Source organism: Orcinus orca, chromosome X (genome assembly GCF_937001465.1).
Source record: "Orcinus orca chromosome X, mOrcOrc1.1, whole genome shotgun sequence".
Taxonomy (NCBI): Eukaryota; Metazoa; Chordata; class Mammalia; order Artiodactyla; family Delphinidae; genus Orcinus; species Orcinus orca.
This window is the reverse complement of record NC_064580.1, coordinates 32,920,617-32,937,968: the sequence shown is the minus strand read 5'-3', so window position 1 is coordinate 32,937,968 and position 17,352 is coordinate 32,920,617. Positions and strand designations below refer to the sequence as shown.

The 17,352-nt window shown below is 35.1% G+C and overlaps 1 protein-coding gene across 1 annotated transcript in view; it reads right to left on the bottom strand.

Annotated features, from left to right (window-relative positions):
* The window catches only part of CFAP47 (cilia and flagella associated protein 47), a 541,109-nt gene that overhangs the window by 210,527 nt on the left and 313,230 nt on the right, over positions 1 to 17,352 (bottom strand). The window contains 2 exon segments of the mRNA XM_049704952.1: positions 786 to 872; positions 12,837 to 12,925. Of these exon segments, the coding sequence (XP_049560909.1) occupies positions 786 to 872; positions 12,837 to 12,925 (176 nt within the window).

Sequence of the window (17,352 nt, the reverse complement as noted above, 5' to 3'; positions counted from 1 at the left end):
TCCAGGAAGATCCCACATGCCGCAGAGCAATTAAGCCCGTGCGCTACAACTACTGAGACTGCACTCTAGAGCCTGAGAGCCATGACTACTGAAGCCCATGCGCTAGAGCCTGTGCTCTGCAGCAAGAGAAGCCACTGAAATAAGAAAGCCCGCGCACCGCAACGAAGAGTAGCCCCCGCTCACCGCAAATAAAGAAAAAGCCCGCGCGCAGCAATGAAGACCCAACGCAGCCAAAAATAAAACAAATAAATAATAAATAAATTAAAAAAAAAAAAAAAAGAAGCACAAAGCCGCTCTAGCTCTGAGGTCAGGCTTTAAAACCTTTCTCTTATACCTGTTAGTGGGACTGCCTCAGGCAAGTCATTTAACACTTCTGAACTTCATTTTCTCTGTGTAAAGTAAAAAAAGTGGAATCTACCAGGATAGGTTGTTTTTAGGATTTACAATTATAATCTATGTGGTTAAATATACTTCTCCTTGGAGTAATGGTGCAATATTCACTAACTGAGTGTTTATGGCAACTTTATAGAAAATAACTACCATGAATAATGAGAATCCACTGCATTTAATAAAGTGCATATGTATTCAATTTTCATGCACATAAACCTAGAAATATATAAAGAGAATAAGTGTGAATAATATAAATTATATATATAATATAATATAAATTAAATATTTCAAATAAATGAAAACTACTATGTAATTATATAACAAGTTTACTTGAATGCTAATTTCTCAGAAATTTGCCTCAGATAATTATGAGCATAAAATATATAAACATTTACCCATCATTCATGTGGTCAACAAATTCTCCAACTTCAGTTAATTGGGATGGCAAAGAGATAAATGTTGAGGATTCCACAAAAATGACACTAAAATAAATGAAAAAAGGATTATTTTGAATTCTACTGTAACAAATTTCAGATGACCACAAAACATTCTTCTTTTAAATTATTTTCCATCATTCATAAACTATAATTAGAATCAGAATAAATTACAATTCAAAAAGTCCATGTGCTCTCATTCTGCAACTCAAAACGTATGCTAGAAAGAAAAGATCTGGAATGGAAATAGGTAAAAAATGCTATTTTTATACGGAAAGTCAACACTGAATTCTCATAACAAGGAAATTTAGAGCAAAAATGACCACCCAAATTATATTCCAGAAAGAAAGAGGAAATTACACACTGGTCTTAATACACTGTCAGAGTTATACACATTTAATAATTTCTAATCCTATTTCCAGAAAAGAGAAACGTTTCTTTCAGGAGTGGACATGAGATTTGGGTACCTAGTTAAATCAGTGCATTAATAACCATGCCATCATCTGGAATCACACAGAAATTCCGTCCTTCCTATATAATAATGCTCATTCCTTCAAGAAACAGTTTTGGAGACTCCATTGTGTGTTAGGTGTGGGACTAGGTACTGGAAAGTACAAACATGAATATATTATCCTCTCAGCCCCCCACAATGTAGAGAAATGATACTCTAACGACAGGTGAAAGATATCATGAAGAGTCATGTCAGGAATGCCTAATCCCTCCTGCAGAGTTGAACAGAATCTGTATAATATTGTTAAGAACAGATTTATCCAAACTTGATTTGTTAAAGGAAACCTTTTTTTATTATATAACAGTTATTAATATCTTACAATACTAGCTTTACAATGAAAAACACATCAGTAATAAAATTAATCAAATATTTTAGTCTTAAAACACACACACATTCACAAACACACATATACAAACTAAGCTGCAACACATTTATATATCCTAACATTTGAATGTTGACATCAGTTTTTGTCCTTTTGTTTTAACTTGATATTTCTGGTGCCTTCATATAAGGGTTGTAAGGAATTTTATAAATATTAAATAATAAAAAGTTTTAAACAGACAAAATTAACTGTAGTAAAATGTAAACTATGAACAATGCAAGCTATGTATCAAACTAGCAGATTTGCTTATATCACTGTAAAGTTACAGTTACGCAAATGTAGGAATAATTCCTCTCCAGAGAGCAATTTAAACATAAAGTCATACACTAAATTCTCATTTAAATATCATAAAATTATGAGGCACAAAACATAATGTTTCCTTTTATTTCTATAAATCCATGGTGAATCACTGGGCAATTTATTTTGGTAATAATTTGTTCTGGCTAAAAAACAATCACACGGATAATATTACTTGACACACAAATAAAAAACTAAACCACTATAATATTAGATTTTTCATATACTATACATGTACCATTTTGAGATAAAATAGCATTCTGTATGCTTGCTTGAAAAGTTCCTGCTTAATTACAATGAACATGCTTTCCTCAAAATAGACATATTAATTGTAAAATGAAATATAAACTGTCATTAAAATGGAAAAAGATACTGTTTCATTACTGCAGTTTCTAAATCAGTGGTTCTCATACTTCAATGTGCATTATTATTATCCGGAGTGCTTGTTCAAAATGCAGATTCCCAAGCTTCTATTTGCATGAATTCTGACTTAGTCTGGCATGGGTTCCATTTAAAACAAGATCTCCAGGTGTTTTTAAAATAGCCTGTCTATGGATTAAACTCTGAGTAATCTTGACTTAGACCAGCACTGCTCCAACATTAATGTACAAACAAATACTCTGGAGATGTTGTTAAACGCAGATTCTAACTCAATTGGATTGGAGTGGCCCTGAGAGTCTGTTTTTCTAATAAGCCCCCAGGTGATGTTGATTTTACTGACTCAAGGATGACATTTTGAGAAGCATGAGTATAATCTAAAACAAAAACAACCCCAATATTTTAAATAATAAAACCAGGCCACCAGAAAAAGAAAAGCAGGGAATGGTTTAGAACGACTATATATTCACTACCGTATAAAAGCAACAAAAACACTGGAAAAATTTGTCCAAATTAACTTTTTCAGAATTCTAGTTCACTAAAGAAAGGCTTGCAGCAATCTAAGCAGTGTTTATTCAAGAAAAGCTGCCAAACCTTGGCAAGAACAGTAGTTTGTGGCCTTGTAACTTTTATGTTGTAACTCTCCCTCCACCTTTCCATAGCTCTATAGTAGCCTTGAAAACCAACAGCCTTGCAACCAAGGTAGTTGTAAAAAATGCTCAGGCTTGCAGCCACAGGAGGGAACAGACTGAGACTGGAGCTCTTCAAAAAAGTCCCATCCATCCCTGATCATTGTTCCTGTGTAACCCATCTCACAGTACCCTCCGAAGAGCTCAATATTCAAGGTGTTGTCTTTAATCAAACTGACTCAAAGAAAAACACCTATCCCCAAGATGTTAGTTGAAAACAATCAGTAGCAATTATGCCTGAGGCTGCAACAGCAACTGGATCAAATAAGAGCCTGACAAAGCATAAAAGGAAGATCTGGGGACAAGATGCCCATAGGCAGAGCCGCCATAGCTTAGTAGAGACCCAAAATATGTCAAAGACCTTCAACTCCACTTATGGAGACAAGTAATAAAGAATATCAATAAAGAGATATTATACAAAAGAACTAATTATAAATTCTGGACTTAGAAAGTACAATACCTGAAATAAAAAAGCACGAGAAGGACTCAGCTGCAGGTTTGAGGTGGCAAAAGGACCAGTACACTTGAAGATAGGTCAAGTAAAATGATTAATTCTAAAGAATGGAAAGACAAAAGAATGAAGAAAAATTAACAGAGCCTCAGAGAACTGTGGGAAACCTTCAAACAGACAAACATAAGCCCAATCAGAATCCTGAAAAGAGAAAAACAGGCAGACAGAAAATGTGAAGAAATAAATGATGAAAACTTCCCAAATTTGATGAAAAATATTAATTTACACATCTAAGAAGTACAAAAAATTCTATGCAAGATAAACCCAAGATGATCCATAGCTAGACAATAAGAGTCAAGTCATTGAAAGGCCCAGACACAGTAAGAAGCAGAACAAAATTGACTCAATACCTATGTTGCTCCTCAGTAAGATTAACAATAGAATTCCCATTTAAACCCTAAAGAACAGAATGCAATGCAATTGGATGATGTATATACAGTATGCTGAAGGAAGACTATCAATAAGGAATACTATATACAGCAAAACTATCCTTCAAAAATTAGGGAAAAATTAAGAAATTAACAAACAAAAAAATGAAAGAATTCATTGCTAACAGACCTACCCTACAAGAAATACTAGCAGAATTTCCTCAGGCTAAAGGAAAAGAACACTAGAAGTTAATTCTAAACCACATGATGAAATAAAAAGCATAGGTAAAGGTAACTACATAGGTAAATACATAAAACAAATAGGCTATAAATGTACTTTATTTGCAATCCTTTTTGTTCTCCTTTCTGATTTAAAATAAAATAGTGTGAGACAATAAATGTAAAACTGTTTTAAGGGCTTATAACTTATAAAGATGTAATGGGTATAACAAAGAAAACATACAGTAAAAGAAACAAAAATTTTAAAAGGCACACTAAAAGTAAATATTTAAAACAAAATCAAGCAGTAATAAAGAAACAGATGAACAAAGACACAGGACTTATAGGAAACAAGTATCAAAATGGCAGACAAAAACCCTACTGTATCAGAGATTACATTAATTGTAAAGGGATTAACACTCTAATCAAAAGGCAGAGATTGACAAAATGGAAAAAATAGCTTAGAAAAAAGACAAACATTGGTTCAAAGACACAAACAGAATGGGAACAAAAGAATTAAACAAACAAACAAACAAAAAATACCATGCAAACAGTAAAAAAAAAAAAAAAGAGAACTGGAGTGACTATACTAATAACAGACAAAATAGAACTTAAAGCAAACAATGTTCCAGCATGACAGCATGAGAGCTCCATGGACTACTTACCAGGGAAATGAGTTAAAATATAAAAATCAACTATATAAACTCTCTGGAAATGATCTTGAGGGCATATAGCAAAACAAAAAAAAAAAAAAAAAAAAAAAAAAAACCCCAAAAAACACACACCTCTTCAGTAATATTTACTAAATTCAGTAAGAAAAGATGCAGTCTGTGGCACTTGAACCAAGACCACTCCCTTCCTCCTCCTTCCTCACCCAATTAAGACATAAACTCTACTCCAGACAAGTACAGCTAAGAATATAGGGCTCATTCCTCCCCTAGCTCCCAGATAAAGAACTATATTTCTGAGAGATGTGTGACATCAACATTTCTCATCCTGCCCCAAGTACACGTTGCTAAGGCTAAGTTCCGGGCAAATGCAGCTGAGAGGAGCCAAGGGGCTCCCTTCTTCTGCCCAGCACCAAATCATGGACCACAGGCTCTACATGGATGTGAAATTGCCATTGCCCTACCTTATAAAGTGGTGGATCTATGCTGGAAGAAGCAAGCCAGGAAGACCTGAAGCTACTGTCCCCCATCCCACCTAGCACTCAGCTCCTAATGTGGGACTGATTCTCCAAGAAAAGTGTACCAGTGTCCCCAGTTCCACCAAGAGAGCTGTGGCTCAGAGATTTTGCCTAGAGGGAGAAGCTGACCTTAACGCATATAGTTCTTAATCTCTTCACAAAGGAACTGATTCCATTTTCAAAAACGTGAAGATCAAGGGTGCCCTTAAAAATAGTGCAGGTGGAGCTTCCCTGGTGGCGCAGTGGTTAAGAATCCACCTGCCAATACAGGCGACACGGGTTCGAGCCCTGGTCCAGGAAGATCCCACATGCTGCGGAGCAACTAAGCCCATGCGCCACAACTACTGAGCCTGCACTCTAGAACCCATGCTCCACAACAAGAGAAGACACTGCAATGAGAAGCCCACGCACCACAACGAAGAGTAGCCCCTGCTCGTTGCAACTAGAGAAAGCCTGCGTACAGCAATGAAGACACAACACAGCCAAAAAAATAAAAAATAAAAAATAGTGCAGTTGTAGTGAAAGGCAATTGGGAGGATCCCTGCTAGTTTGTTGGAGAAACCTGGGGCAAGAGACCACTGGGAGGAGCGCTCCTGGGGACAGAATAAATCTCAAACACTGACCTAACGAATTATTATTTCAAAGGACCTGGATTTGATTGAATTGGCCTGAAGAGCAATTTATGCCTTCCATAGAATTGGAATTAGGGAAATTTAATAGCTAGGTGTGGACAGAGACACAGAGAGTCAAAGAAAGCCCTGCCAAAACCACTGTTAACTCAGAGTGACTGTGAGCATACCCAAGGCTGTATCCCCTAGAAGCAACATTAGAAGGTTCACACTATGTATGTGTTTTTTTTTTTTTGGGGGGGGACGGGAGAATGGGGAGTAGACATCACTAAAATAAGCCAGCTACTCAGTAAACAAACAACCAAACAACATTAACAATCCTGTGGGAAGTGGGACCAGAACTCAATATATTTTCAAAAACGTCCAGTTTCCAACATAACAATTATGAAACAAACAAAGAAACAATAAAAGAGGCATGCAAGAAAAACTGCCTGTTGGAGTGATCAACTACCATATTTAACAGAACACTAATTCAAAATAGCCATTGTAAATATCTTCAAAAACGAAGGAAACTATGACTACAGAAGTAAAGGAAGGCATGATGACAATGTAACATCAAATACAGAATATCAAAACAGAATGAAATTAATAAAGAACCAAATGGAAATTGTGGATTTGGAAACAACAAAAACAGATATAAAAAAATCACTAGAGGGGCTCAAGAGATTTGAATTGGCAGGAAAAAAAGAATTAACAAACTTCAAGATTGATAGAGATTATGCAGTCTGAAAACAGAGAGAAAAAGAAAAATAAACAGTCACATATATATGGTATACACTTAAATGGACCAACACATGTTTAATGAAATTAACAGAAAGAGAGGAGAAAGAGAAAGGAAAATAAAAACCATTTGAAAAATGAGATGGGTGAACATAGCTGTGTCACACTCCCCAATTTCAAACAATACGAAGGTAGAGTAATTAAAACAGTATGGTATTTGCATAAAGACAGATACATAGATCAATGGAAAAGAATAGAGAGCCCAGAAATAAATTCACACTTATACGGTCAATTATTTACAACAAAGGAGCCAAGAATATACAATGTGGTACTGACAGTCTCTTCAGTAAGTGGTTCTGGGAAAACTGGTCAGCCACATGCAAAAGAATGAAACTAGATCACTATTTTACATCATACACAAAAATTAACTCAAAATAGATTACAGACTTGAACATAAGACTTAAAAGCATAAAACTCCTAGAAGAAAACACAGGCTTATGTAAACTCCTTGATATAGGTCTTAGTGATATTTTGAATCTGACACCAAAAGGAAAAGCAACAAAAGCAAAAATAAACAAATGGGACTACATCAAACTGAAATAAAGCTTCTGCACAGTAAAGGAAATCATCAACAAAATATAAAGGCAACCTAATGAATTGGAGAAAATATTTGCAAATCAAATATCTGATAAGGGGCTAATATCCAAAATATAAAAAACCCAATATCTAAATCACAAAAATCCAAACAATCTGATTAAAAAATGGGCAGAAGATCTGAATACACATTTTTCTAAAGAAGGCATACAGATGGCCAACTGGCACATGAAAAAATCCTTAACATCATTAATCATGAGGGAAATGCAAACCAAAACCATAATGAGATATATCTTATACCTGTTAAAATGGCTATTATCAAAAAGACAAGAAGTAATAAGTGTTGGTGAGGTTGTGGAGAAAAAGAAACCTTTCTGCACTGTTGGTGGGAATGTAAATGGGTGCAGCCACTATGGAAAATAGTTTGGAGGGTCCTCAAACAATTAAAAACAGAACTAGCATATGATCCAGCAATTCCACTTCTAGGTATTTATCTAAAGAAAACAAAAACACTAACTCTAAAAGATACATGCACCTCCATGTTCACTGCAGCATTATTTACAGTTGTTAAGATACGGAAACAACCTAAGTGTCCATTCACAGATGAATGGATAAAGAAATTGTGGTGTATATATACAATGAAATATTACTCAGCCATAACAAACAATGAAATATTGCCATTTGCAAAACCATGATGGATCTCAAGGTCATTAAATAAAATAAGTCAGACAGAAGATGACAATACAATATAATCTCTCTCATATGTAGAATCTTGAAATAAACGGGCTCATAGATATGGAGAACAGACTGGTGGATGCCAGACTTGGGGGATGGGGTGCGTGGGATAAATGGGTGAAGGGGGTCAAAAGGTTAAAAAGAAGAAAAATAAAGGGAAACAATTAAACATTTATTTTACTTTTCTTATATGAACTGTACCACTGGATAACCAAAGAGATGAGAAGATGTTCTCTTTGTAAAAATATTCCAACTAATACATTTCATAAATGATAGAAATGGAATATCACCATTTTGTAACCACCCACGAATAATGGAGGTACCCACTGAGTATCAATGGCTACTAACATTCCAAAAAGAGACAAGATATTATATGCTTCCTAAAGAAAGAATATGTCATTTCCTTTAATCTTGCCAAAGCAACTGAACCTGAGTTCCTCTGTATCCATTCCTCTGTATCCAGCTGTGAATTTAAAAAATATACAACTGAGAAAAGAACACGTGAACCTATACCATAAACATGAAATCAGCAAAATCCAGACATGGGAAACCGCAGCTCAATCAGCTCATGTTCTTCAACTGATGATTGTAAGGAAAAGAAAGAAATGGAGGAGGAACTTGTAAATCATTTAAAAGGCACATGATTTTTTTTTAATCAGCAAGAGTAAACTCCAGTGCCCAGAAATTCACACTTGTGTGTGTCACTTCCTTGATTACCATGAAAGTCAAGATAGCAGTTTATTCAAGAAAGAAAGAAGAGATTTGGGGACGGTTGACAAAGTCCTATTTCCTGACTCAAATACAAGAGTGTTTACCTTATAATAGTTTATTAAATAATACATTTGTTTTTCTGTGAAAGAGAGGAAGGAAAGAAAGGAGGGAGGAAAGGAGGGAAGGAAGGAAGGAAGGAGTGAGGTAGGTGAGAGCAAACTTGGACTGGGCTATGGAAATCATCCCAGAAGGTAACATGAATCTATAAGAACAATTAAAGAAAACAAAAATGATAAATAAGAAGGCTAATATAATGAAGGTTATAAATATGTACTTTCTGTTATGAACTGAACTGTGCACGCCCCGCAAACTTCGTATGTTGAAGCCTTAACCCCTAGTACCTCACAATGTGACTATAGTTGGACATAGGGCCTTTAACGGTGATTAAGTTAAAATGAGGCCATTAGGGTGGGCCCTAATTCATCCTGATTGGTGTTCTTGTAAGAGGAAACGTGGACATACAAAGAGACACGAGGCATGCACACACAGAGAGAAAAGACCATGTGAAGACACAGAAAGAAGGGGGCCATCTGTGAGCCAAAGAGAGAGGCCTCAGAAGAAACCTAATCTGCCAGCACCTTGATCTTGGACTTCTAGCCTCAAGAACTGTGAGAAATAAATTTCTGTTGTTTAAGCCACCCAGTCTTACGGTATTTTGTGCTGGCAGCCCTAGTAAATTGATATACTGTCCTTTTTTCTCTCAGTTTTCTTAAAATCATAAAAAATATACAAAATAAATAAAAAGAAATATACATAAATATTATATAATATTACTGATTATTGTAACATTATTGATATAATACATATGACCAAAAGAAACACAAAATAGGGGGAAGGGAATAGAGCTATATAAGAGTAACACTTTGTGAATCTCAGTGGAATTAAGTTACTATTTACATGAGGTATCTAAAATAGTCAAACTCATAAAGCAGAGAGTAGACTGGTGGTTGCTGGAGGCTGGGAAGAGGATGAAATGGGAGTTGTTGTATAAAGTTTCAGTTATGCAAGATGGATAAGTACTATAGATGTTCTATGCAACATAGTGCCTATAAATAACAATATGGTATTGTGCACTAAAACATTTGTTAAGAGGGCAATTCTCATGTTAAGAATTCTCACCACAAAAAAGGAAAAAAAAAAAAGAGAAAAGGAACACAAGGAAACTTTTGGAAGTGATGGATATGTTTATTGCCTTCATTGTCGTGATAGTATCATGGTACATCCATATGTCCAAGCTCATCAAATTGTATACTTTAAATGTATAGGGTTTTTTTGCATACCAAATATACCTCAAAATAAGATGTTTTTTAAAAAAAAGATAAACAGGGCTTCCCTGGTGGCGCAGTGGTTGAGAGTCCGCCTGCCGATGCAGGGGACACGGGTTCGTGCCCCGGTCCGGGAAGATCCCACATGCCGCCGAGCGGCTGGGCCCGTGAGCCATGGCCGCTGAGCCTGCGCTCCGGAGCCTGTGCTCCGCAACGGGAGAGGCCACAACAGTGAGAGGCCCGCGTACAGCAAAAAAAAAAAAAAAAAAAAAGATAAACAATAGAAAATATCAAGGAAACTAGAAGAAGGGTCTTTCAAAAGATCAATAAAATTAACAAATCTTTACCTAGATTGACCAAGAATGAAGGAGAGAAAAATCAAAGTAAGGGATGGAAGAAGGGCCATCACTACTGCCTTTGCAGGGGGGAAAAAAAGGATTATAAGGGAATACTGTGAAAACTTCCATGCCAACAACTTAGATAATTTAGAGGAAATGTATAAATTCCTACAATGGCACAAACTACCAAACTGATTCAAGAAGAAATGCAAAATCTGAGTATGCCATAACAAGAGATGAAATTAGTAATAAAGTTTCCACAAAGCAAAGCTCAGACCCAGATGGCTTCAATTCTACCAAACATTGGAAGAATAAATACCAGTCCTTCACAAACTCTCCCCAAAAATAGAATGGAAAGGCCCATTTCCCAAATCTTTCTCTGAGGGTAGTATTGATGATATAAAAAGCAGATAAAGACATCACAAGAAAAGAAAATTACACTAGTAAATCCTTTTTTTATAAATGCAAAAATTTCAACAAAATACTACTAAACCAAACCTTACAACACGTAAAAAAAGAATTATACAGCATGAAATAGTTGCATCCTGCTAAAGAGGAATTTGAGAACTACTGATCTGGTACACAGAGGTGTGGGAGCTAATCCTGTTTCTGTTAAATCTAGACTGGATAGGAGATTAAGAAGTGCAAACTACCATGTATAAAATAAATAAGCTACAAGGATATATTATACAGCAAAGAGAATAGAACCAATATTTTATAATAACTATAAATGGAGCATTACCTTTAAAAATTGTGAATCACTGTACTGTATACCAGAATATATAATATTGTATATCAATCACAGCTCAATAATTTTTTTTTTTTTTAAATCTAGACTGGGTCACCTTATTTGTTAAAAAGAATATTAAATTTTGACAAAGTAGAATCAAATCTGATCATTGTGCTGCATATAAATTTTTGGACAATATATGAAATTTAAAATTTTACTTTAAAGTACATTTAATATGAGATTATTAATAATAAGCAAATCCTGATCATTTTTTGTAAGTGTAATATGAAAAACTAGGTCACTTATTGTTATATTGTTTATAACATTAAAATAGTCTCTATATGAATTATGTGGCTTTAAATTTCCTTTCTTATTCATTCTCATTTATTATATTTTACCTTTAAAAGTAATATATGTTTACAGTAAAATATTAATTTTACAAATTTTATGATTGGCCTTAAATTTTTCAGTTCATATTCCCATTCCCTAAGTTTGAAGGCCACATTCAAATAAGAGAGGAAGGAGTCAAAAGTCCCCAATTAACAATCTTGTCCTTTACCAAACCATGCATTCCTCACAAGAAGTAACAATTTTAATTCAATCTGAGATAAACCATAAAATAACAATAAAATATTATAATTTTTTGAGAAACATACAATTATAATATTCTACCAATTCCAGGAACTTTGAGATTTACTTTCAGTACTACCACTAGAATAAGTCTAAACATGTTTGATCCTGATTTCCTCTGAAGAACTGCAGTCATTTGGTTTACTTAAGGGCATATTTTAATACTGGATTAATGCCACATATTCTGGTATTTTTTATTCCTTACATTCTGATATAACACTTTAATAAAATTAGGGTAAATAAAATTCTCCCTCACTGAACATGGGAACCATAAATTCACCAGCCGTTTTAAAAAAAGAATTTTTGTTTTGTAAAAAATAAATGATATTGTTAATAAGAAATTACCAAAAGCCTAGACATATAGTGATTTAAAAACTGGAAATTATCAACTACTAAAATAATAAGCATACATACAACTTCTAGTCTCGACACAAGTACTGCTGTAAGGATCTGATTTTTAAAGCTGGTGGAAACACAGTTCATAATTTAAGCGATACGTAAGGTAAATTTATATGTAAATTTATAGAAAGACATTTTTCTACTTGTGACCTTAAATAATACTTAAGCAATTTATTGTCTTTTAATTTCAAATATATGCTGTTGTTATTGTTGTTGCTAAATCTCAAGATGCACAAATGCACGTTTAATGTGCAGTTTGAATTAATCATGATGCTTCAGGTAAAAATAAATTTTCCGCTTGAATCAACATTTCACTTTTGGAAATTAACAGATAGGATAAAATTAGAAGTTAAAAAGTATATTAATTATAAGTTTTAAAAAATGAAAGAACTGTAAATCTCAATAAACAGAAAGCTTAGAGACAAAATTCATAAATTTGATATGATCAGCCTTAGCTTTGTAGAGATCAAATAGCATTTCAAGGAAAACTGATTTACCTTCATTATTTGTTCTATTTTACCTGCTGATGCTTATAAATTTATAGCAATGTAAATATATAAAATTTCTCCTCAAAACAGTTCATGTTGAAGAAAAATACATACTTCTCTTAAGATTCTATATGGCTAATTGCAATGAATTTATGTCAAAACAATAACTTACCTGAAGTTCCCAGCAGCGTGGAAGGGATTTTTAACATTCACAATGATTTCTTTCCATTTATAACACGGAGATTAGCATTTTATACTTGCCTAAGGTAAAAAAAATATATAAAACATACAATATGATAATAACAAAAAATAATAACCTCAATTATAAAAAACAAACTGGGGCTTCCCTGGTGGCGCAGTGGGTGAGAGTCCGCGTGCCGATGCAGGGGACACGGGTTCGTGCCCTGGTCCGGGAAGATCCCACATGCCGCAGAGCGGCTACGCCCGTGAGCCATGGCTGCTGAGCCTGTGCATACGGAGCCTGTGCTCCGCAAAGGGAGAGGCCACAATAGTGAGAGGCCCGCGTATCACAAAAAAAAATAAATAAAAAATAAAAAACAAACTTAAAGTACCTAAAAAACTGTCCATTTAAATAACATAGTGATATCAATTTTTTTTTACATCTTTATTGGAGTATAATTGCTTTACAATGGTGTGTTAGTTTCTGCTTTATAACAAAGTAAATCAGTTATACATATACATATGTTCCCATATCTGTTCCCTCTTGCAGCTCCCTCCCTCCCACCCTCCCTATCCCACCCCTCTAGGTCATCACAAAGCACCAAGCTAATCTCCCTGTGCTATGCGGCTGCTTCCCACTAGCTATCTATTTTACGTTTGGTAGTATATATATGTCCATGACACTCTCTCGCTTTGTCACTGCTTACACTTCCCCCTCCCCATATCCTCAAGTCCATTCTCTACTAGGTCTGTGTCTTTATTCCTGTCCTACCCCTAGGTTCTTGATGACATTTTTTTTCTTGAATTCCATATATATGTGTTAGCATACGGTATTTGTCTTTCTCTTCCTGACTTACTTCACTCTGTATCACAGATTCTAGGTCCATCCACCTCATTACAAATAGATCAATTTCGTTTCTTTTTATGGCTGAGTAATATTCCATTGTATATATGTGACACTCTTCTTTACCCATTCACACAATGATAGACACTTAGGTTGTTTCCATCTACAGGCTACTGAAAATAGAGCTGCAATGAACATTTGGGTACATGACTCTTTTTGAATTATGGTTTTCTCAGGGTATATGCCCAGTAGTGGGATTGCTGGGTCGTATGGTAGTTCTATTTGTAGTTTCTTAAGGAACCTCCATACTGTTCACCATAGTGGTTGTACCAATTCACATTCCCACCAGCAGTGCAAGAGTGTTCCCTTTCCTCCACACCCTCTCCAGCATTTATAGTTTCTACATATTTTGATAATGGCCATTCTGCCTGGTGTGAGATGATATTTCACTGTAGTTTTGATTTGCATTTCTCTAATGATTAATGATGTTGAGCATTCTTTCATGTGTTTGTTGGCAGTCTGTATATCTTCTTTGGAGAAATGCCTATTTAGGTGTTCTGCCCATTTTTGGATTGGGTTGTTTGTTTTTTTTGTTATTGAGCTGCATGAGCTGCTTGTAAATTTTGGAAATTAATCCTTTGTCAGTTGCTTCATTTGCAAATATTTTCTCCCATTCTGAGGGTTGTGTTTTGGTCTTGTTTATGGTTTCCTTTGCTGTGCAAAAGCCTTGAAGTTTCATTAGGTCCCATTTGTTTATTTGTTTATTTGTTTTTATTTCCATTTCTCTAGGAGGTGGGTCAAAAAGGATCTTGCTGTGATTTAGGTCATAGAGTGTTCTGCCTATGTTTTCCTCTAAGAGTTTGATGGTTTCTGGCCTTATATTTAGGTCTTTAATCCATTTTGAGCTTATTTTTGTGTATGGTGTTAGGAAGTGATCTGATCTCATACTTTTACATGTACCTGTCCAGTTTTCCCAGCACTACTTATTGAAGAGGCTGTCCTTTCTCCACTGTACATTCTTGCCTCCTTTACCAAAGATAAGGTTACCATATGTGCATGGGTTTATCTCTAGGCTTTCTACCCTGTTCCATTGATCTATCTTTCTCTTTTTGTACCAGTACCATACTTTCTTGATTACTATAGCTTTCTAGTATAGTCTGAAGTCAGGGAGCCTGATTCCTCCAGCTCCGTTTGTCGTTCTCAAGATTGCTTTGGATATTCAGGGTCTTTTGTGTTTCCATACATACTGCGAAACTTTTTGTTCTAGTTCTGTGAAAAATGCCAGTGCTAGTTTGATAGGGATTGCATTGAATCTGTAGATTGTTTTGGGTAGTATAATCGTTTACACAATGTTGATTCTTCCAATCCAAGAACATGGTGTATCTCAACATCTGTTGGTATCATCTTTAATTTCTTTCATCAGTGTCTTATAACTTTCTGCCTACAGGTCTTTTGTGTCCTTGGGTAGGTTTATTCCTAGATATTTTATTCTTTTTGTTGCAGTGGTAAATGGGAGTGTTTTCTTGATTTCACTTTCAGATTTTTCAACATTAGTGTATAGGAATGCCAGAGATTTCTGTGCATTAATTTTGTATCCTGCTACTTTACCAAATTCATTGATTAACTCTAGTAGTTTTCTGGTAGCATATTTGGGATTATCTATGTATAGTATCATGTCATGTGCCAACAGGGACAGCTTTACTTCTTCTTTTCTGATTTGGATTCCTTTTATTTCCTTTTCTTCTCTGATTGCTGTGGCTAAAACTTGCAAAACTATGTTGAATAAGAGTGGTGAGAGTGGGCAACCTTGTCTTTTTCCTGATCTTAGTGGAAATGCTTTCAGTTTTTCACCACTGAGTACGATGTTGGCTGTGAGTTTGTCATATATGGCCTTTATTATGCTGAGGAAAGTTCCCTCTATGCCTACTTTCTGCAGGGTTTTTATCATAAATGGGTGTTGAATTTTGTCAAAAGCTTTCTCTGCATCTATTGAGATGATCATATGGTTTTTCTCCTTCAATTTGTTAATATGGTGTATCACGTTGATTGATTTGCGTATATTGAAGAATCCTTGCATTCTTGGAATAAACCCCACTTGATCATGGTGTATGATCCTTTTAATGTGCTGCTGGATTCTGTTTGCTAGTATTTTGTTGAGGATTTTTGCATCTAGGTTCATCAGTGATATTGGCCTGTAGTTTTCTTTCTTTGTGACATCTTTGTCTGGTTTTGGTATCAAGGTGATGGTGGCCTCGCAGAATGAGTTTGGGAGTGTTCCTCCCTCTGCTATATTTGGGAAGAGTTTGAGAAAGACAGGTGTTAGCTGTTCTCTAAATGTTTGATAGAATTCGCCTGTTAAGCCATCTGTTCCTGGGCTTTGGTTTGTTGGAAGATTTTTAATCACAGTTTCAATTTCAGTGCTTGTGATTGGTCTCTTCATATTTTCTATTTCTTCCTGATTCAGTCTTGGCAGATTGTGCATTTCTAAGAATTTGTCCATTTTTCAAGGTTGTCCATTTTATTGGCATAGTATTGCTTGTAGTAATCTCTCATGATCCTCTGTATTTCTGCAGTGTCATTTGTTACTTCTCCTTTTTCATTTCTAATTCTATTGATTTGAGTCTTCTCCCTTTATCTCCTGATGAGTCTGGGTAATGGTTTATCAATATTTTTTGTCTTCTCAAAGAACTAGCTTTGTTTTATTGATCTTTACTATTGTTTGCTTCATTTCTTTTTCATTTATTTCTGATCTGATCTTTATGATTTCTTTCCTTCTGCTAACTTTGGAGCTTTTTTGTTCTTCTTTCTCTAATTGCTTTAGGTGCAAGGTTGGGTTGTTTATTCGAGATGTTTCCTGTTTCTTAAGGTAGGATTGTATTGCTATAAACTTCCCTCTTAGAACTGCTTTTGCTCCATCCCATAGGTTTTGGGTCGTCGTGTCTCCACTGTCATTTGTTTCTAAGTATTTTTTGATTTCCTCTTTGATTTCTTCAGTGATCACTTCGTTATTAAGTAGTGTATTGTTTAGCCTCCATGTGTTTGTATTTTTTACAGATCTTTTCCTGTAATTGATATCTAGTCTCATAGCGTTGTGCTCGGAAAAGATACTTGATACAATTTCAATTTTCTTAAATTAACCAAGGCTTGATTTGTGACCCAAGATATGATCTATCCTGGAGAATGTTCCATGAGCACTTGAGAAAAATGTGTATTCTATTGTTTTTGGATGGAATGTCCTATAAATATCAATTAAGTCCACCTTGTTTAATGTGTCACTTAAAGCAAGTGTTTCCTTATTTATTTTCATTTTGGATGATCTGTCCATTGGTGTAAGTGGGGTGTGAAAGTCCCCTACTATGAATGTGTTACTGTCGATTTCCCCTTTTATGGCTGTTAGTATTTGCCTTATGTATTGAGGTGCTCCTATGTTGGGTGCATAAATATTTACAATTGTTATATCTTCTTCTTGGATAGATCCCTTGATCATTATGTAATGTCCTTCTTTGTCTCTTGTAATAGTCTTTATTTTAAAGTCTATTTTGTCTGATATGAGAATTGCTACTCCAGCTTTCTTTTGGTTTCCATTTGCATGGAATATTTTTCCATCCCCTTACTTTCAGTCTGTGTGTGTCTCTAGGTCTGAAGTGGGGCTCTGGTAGACAGC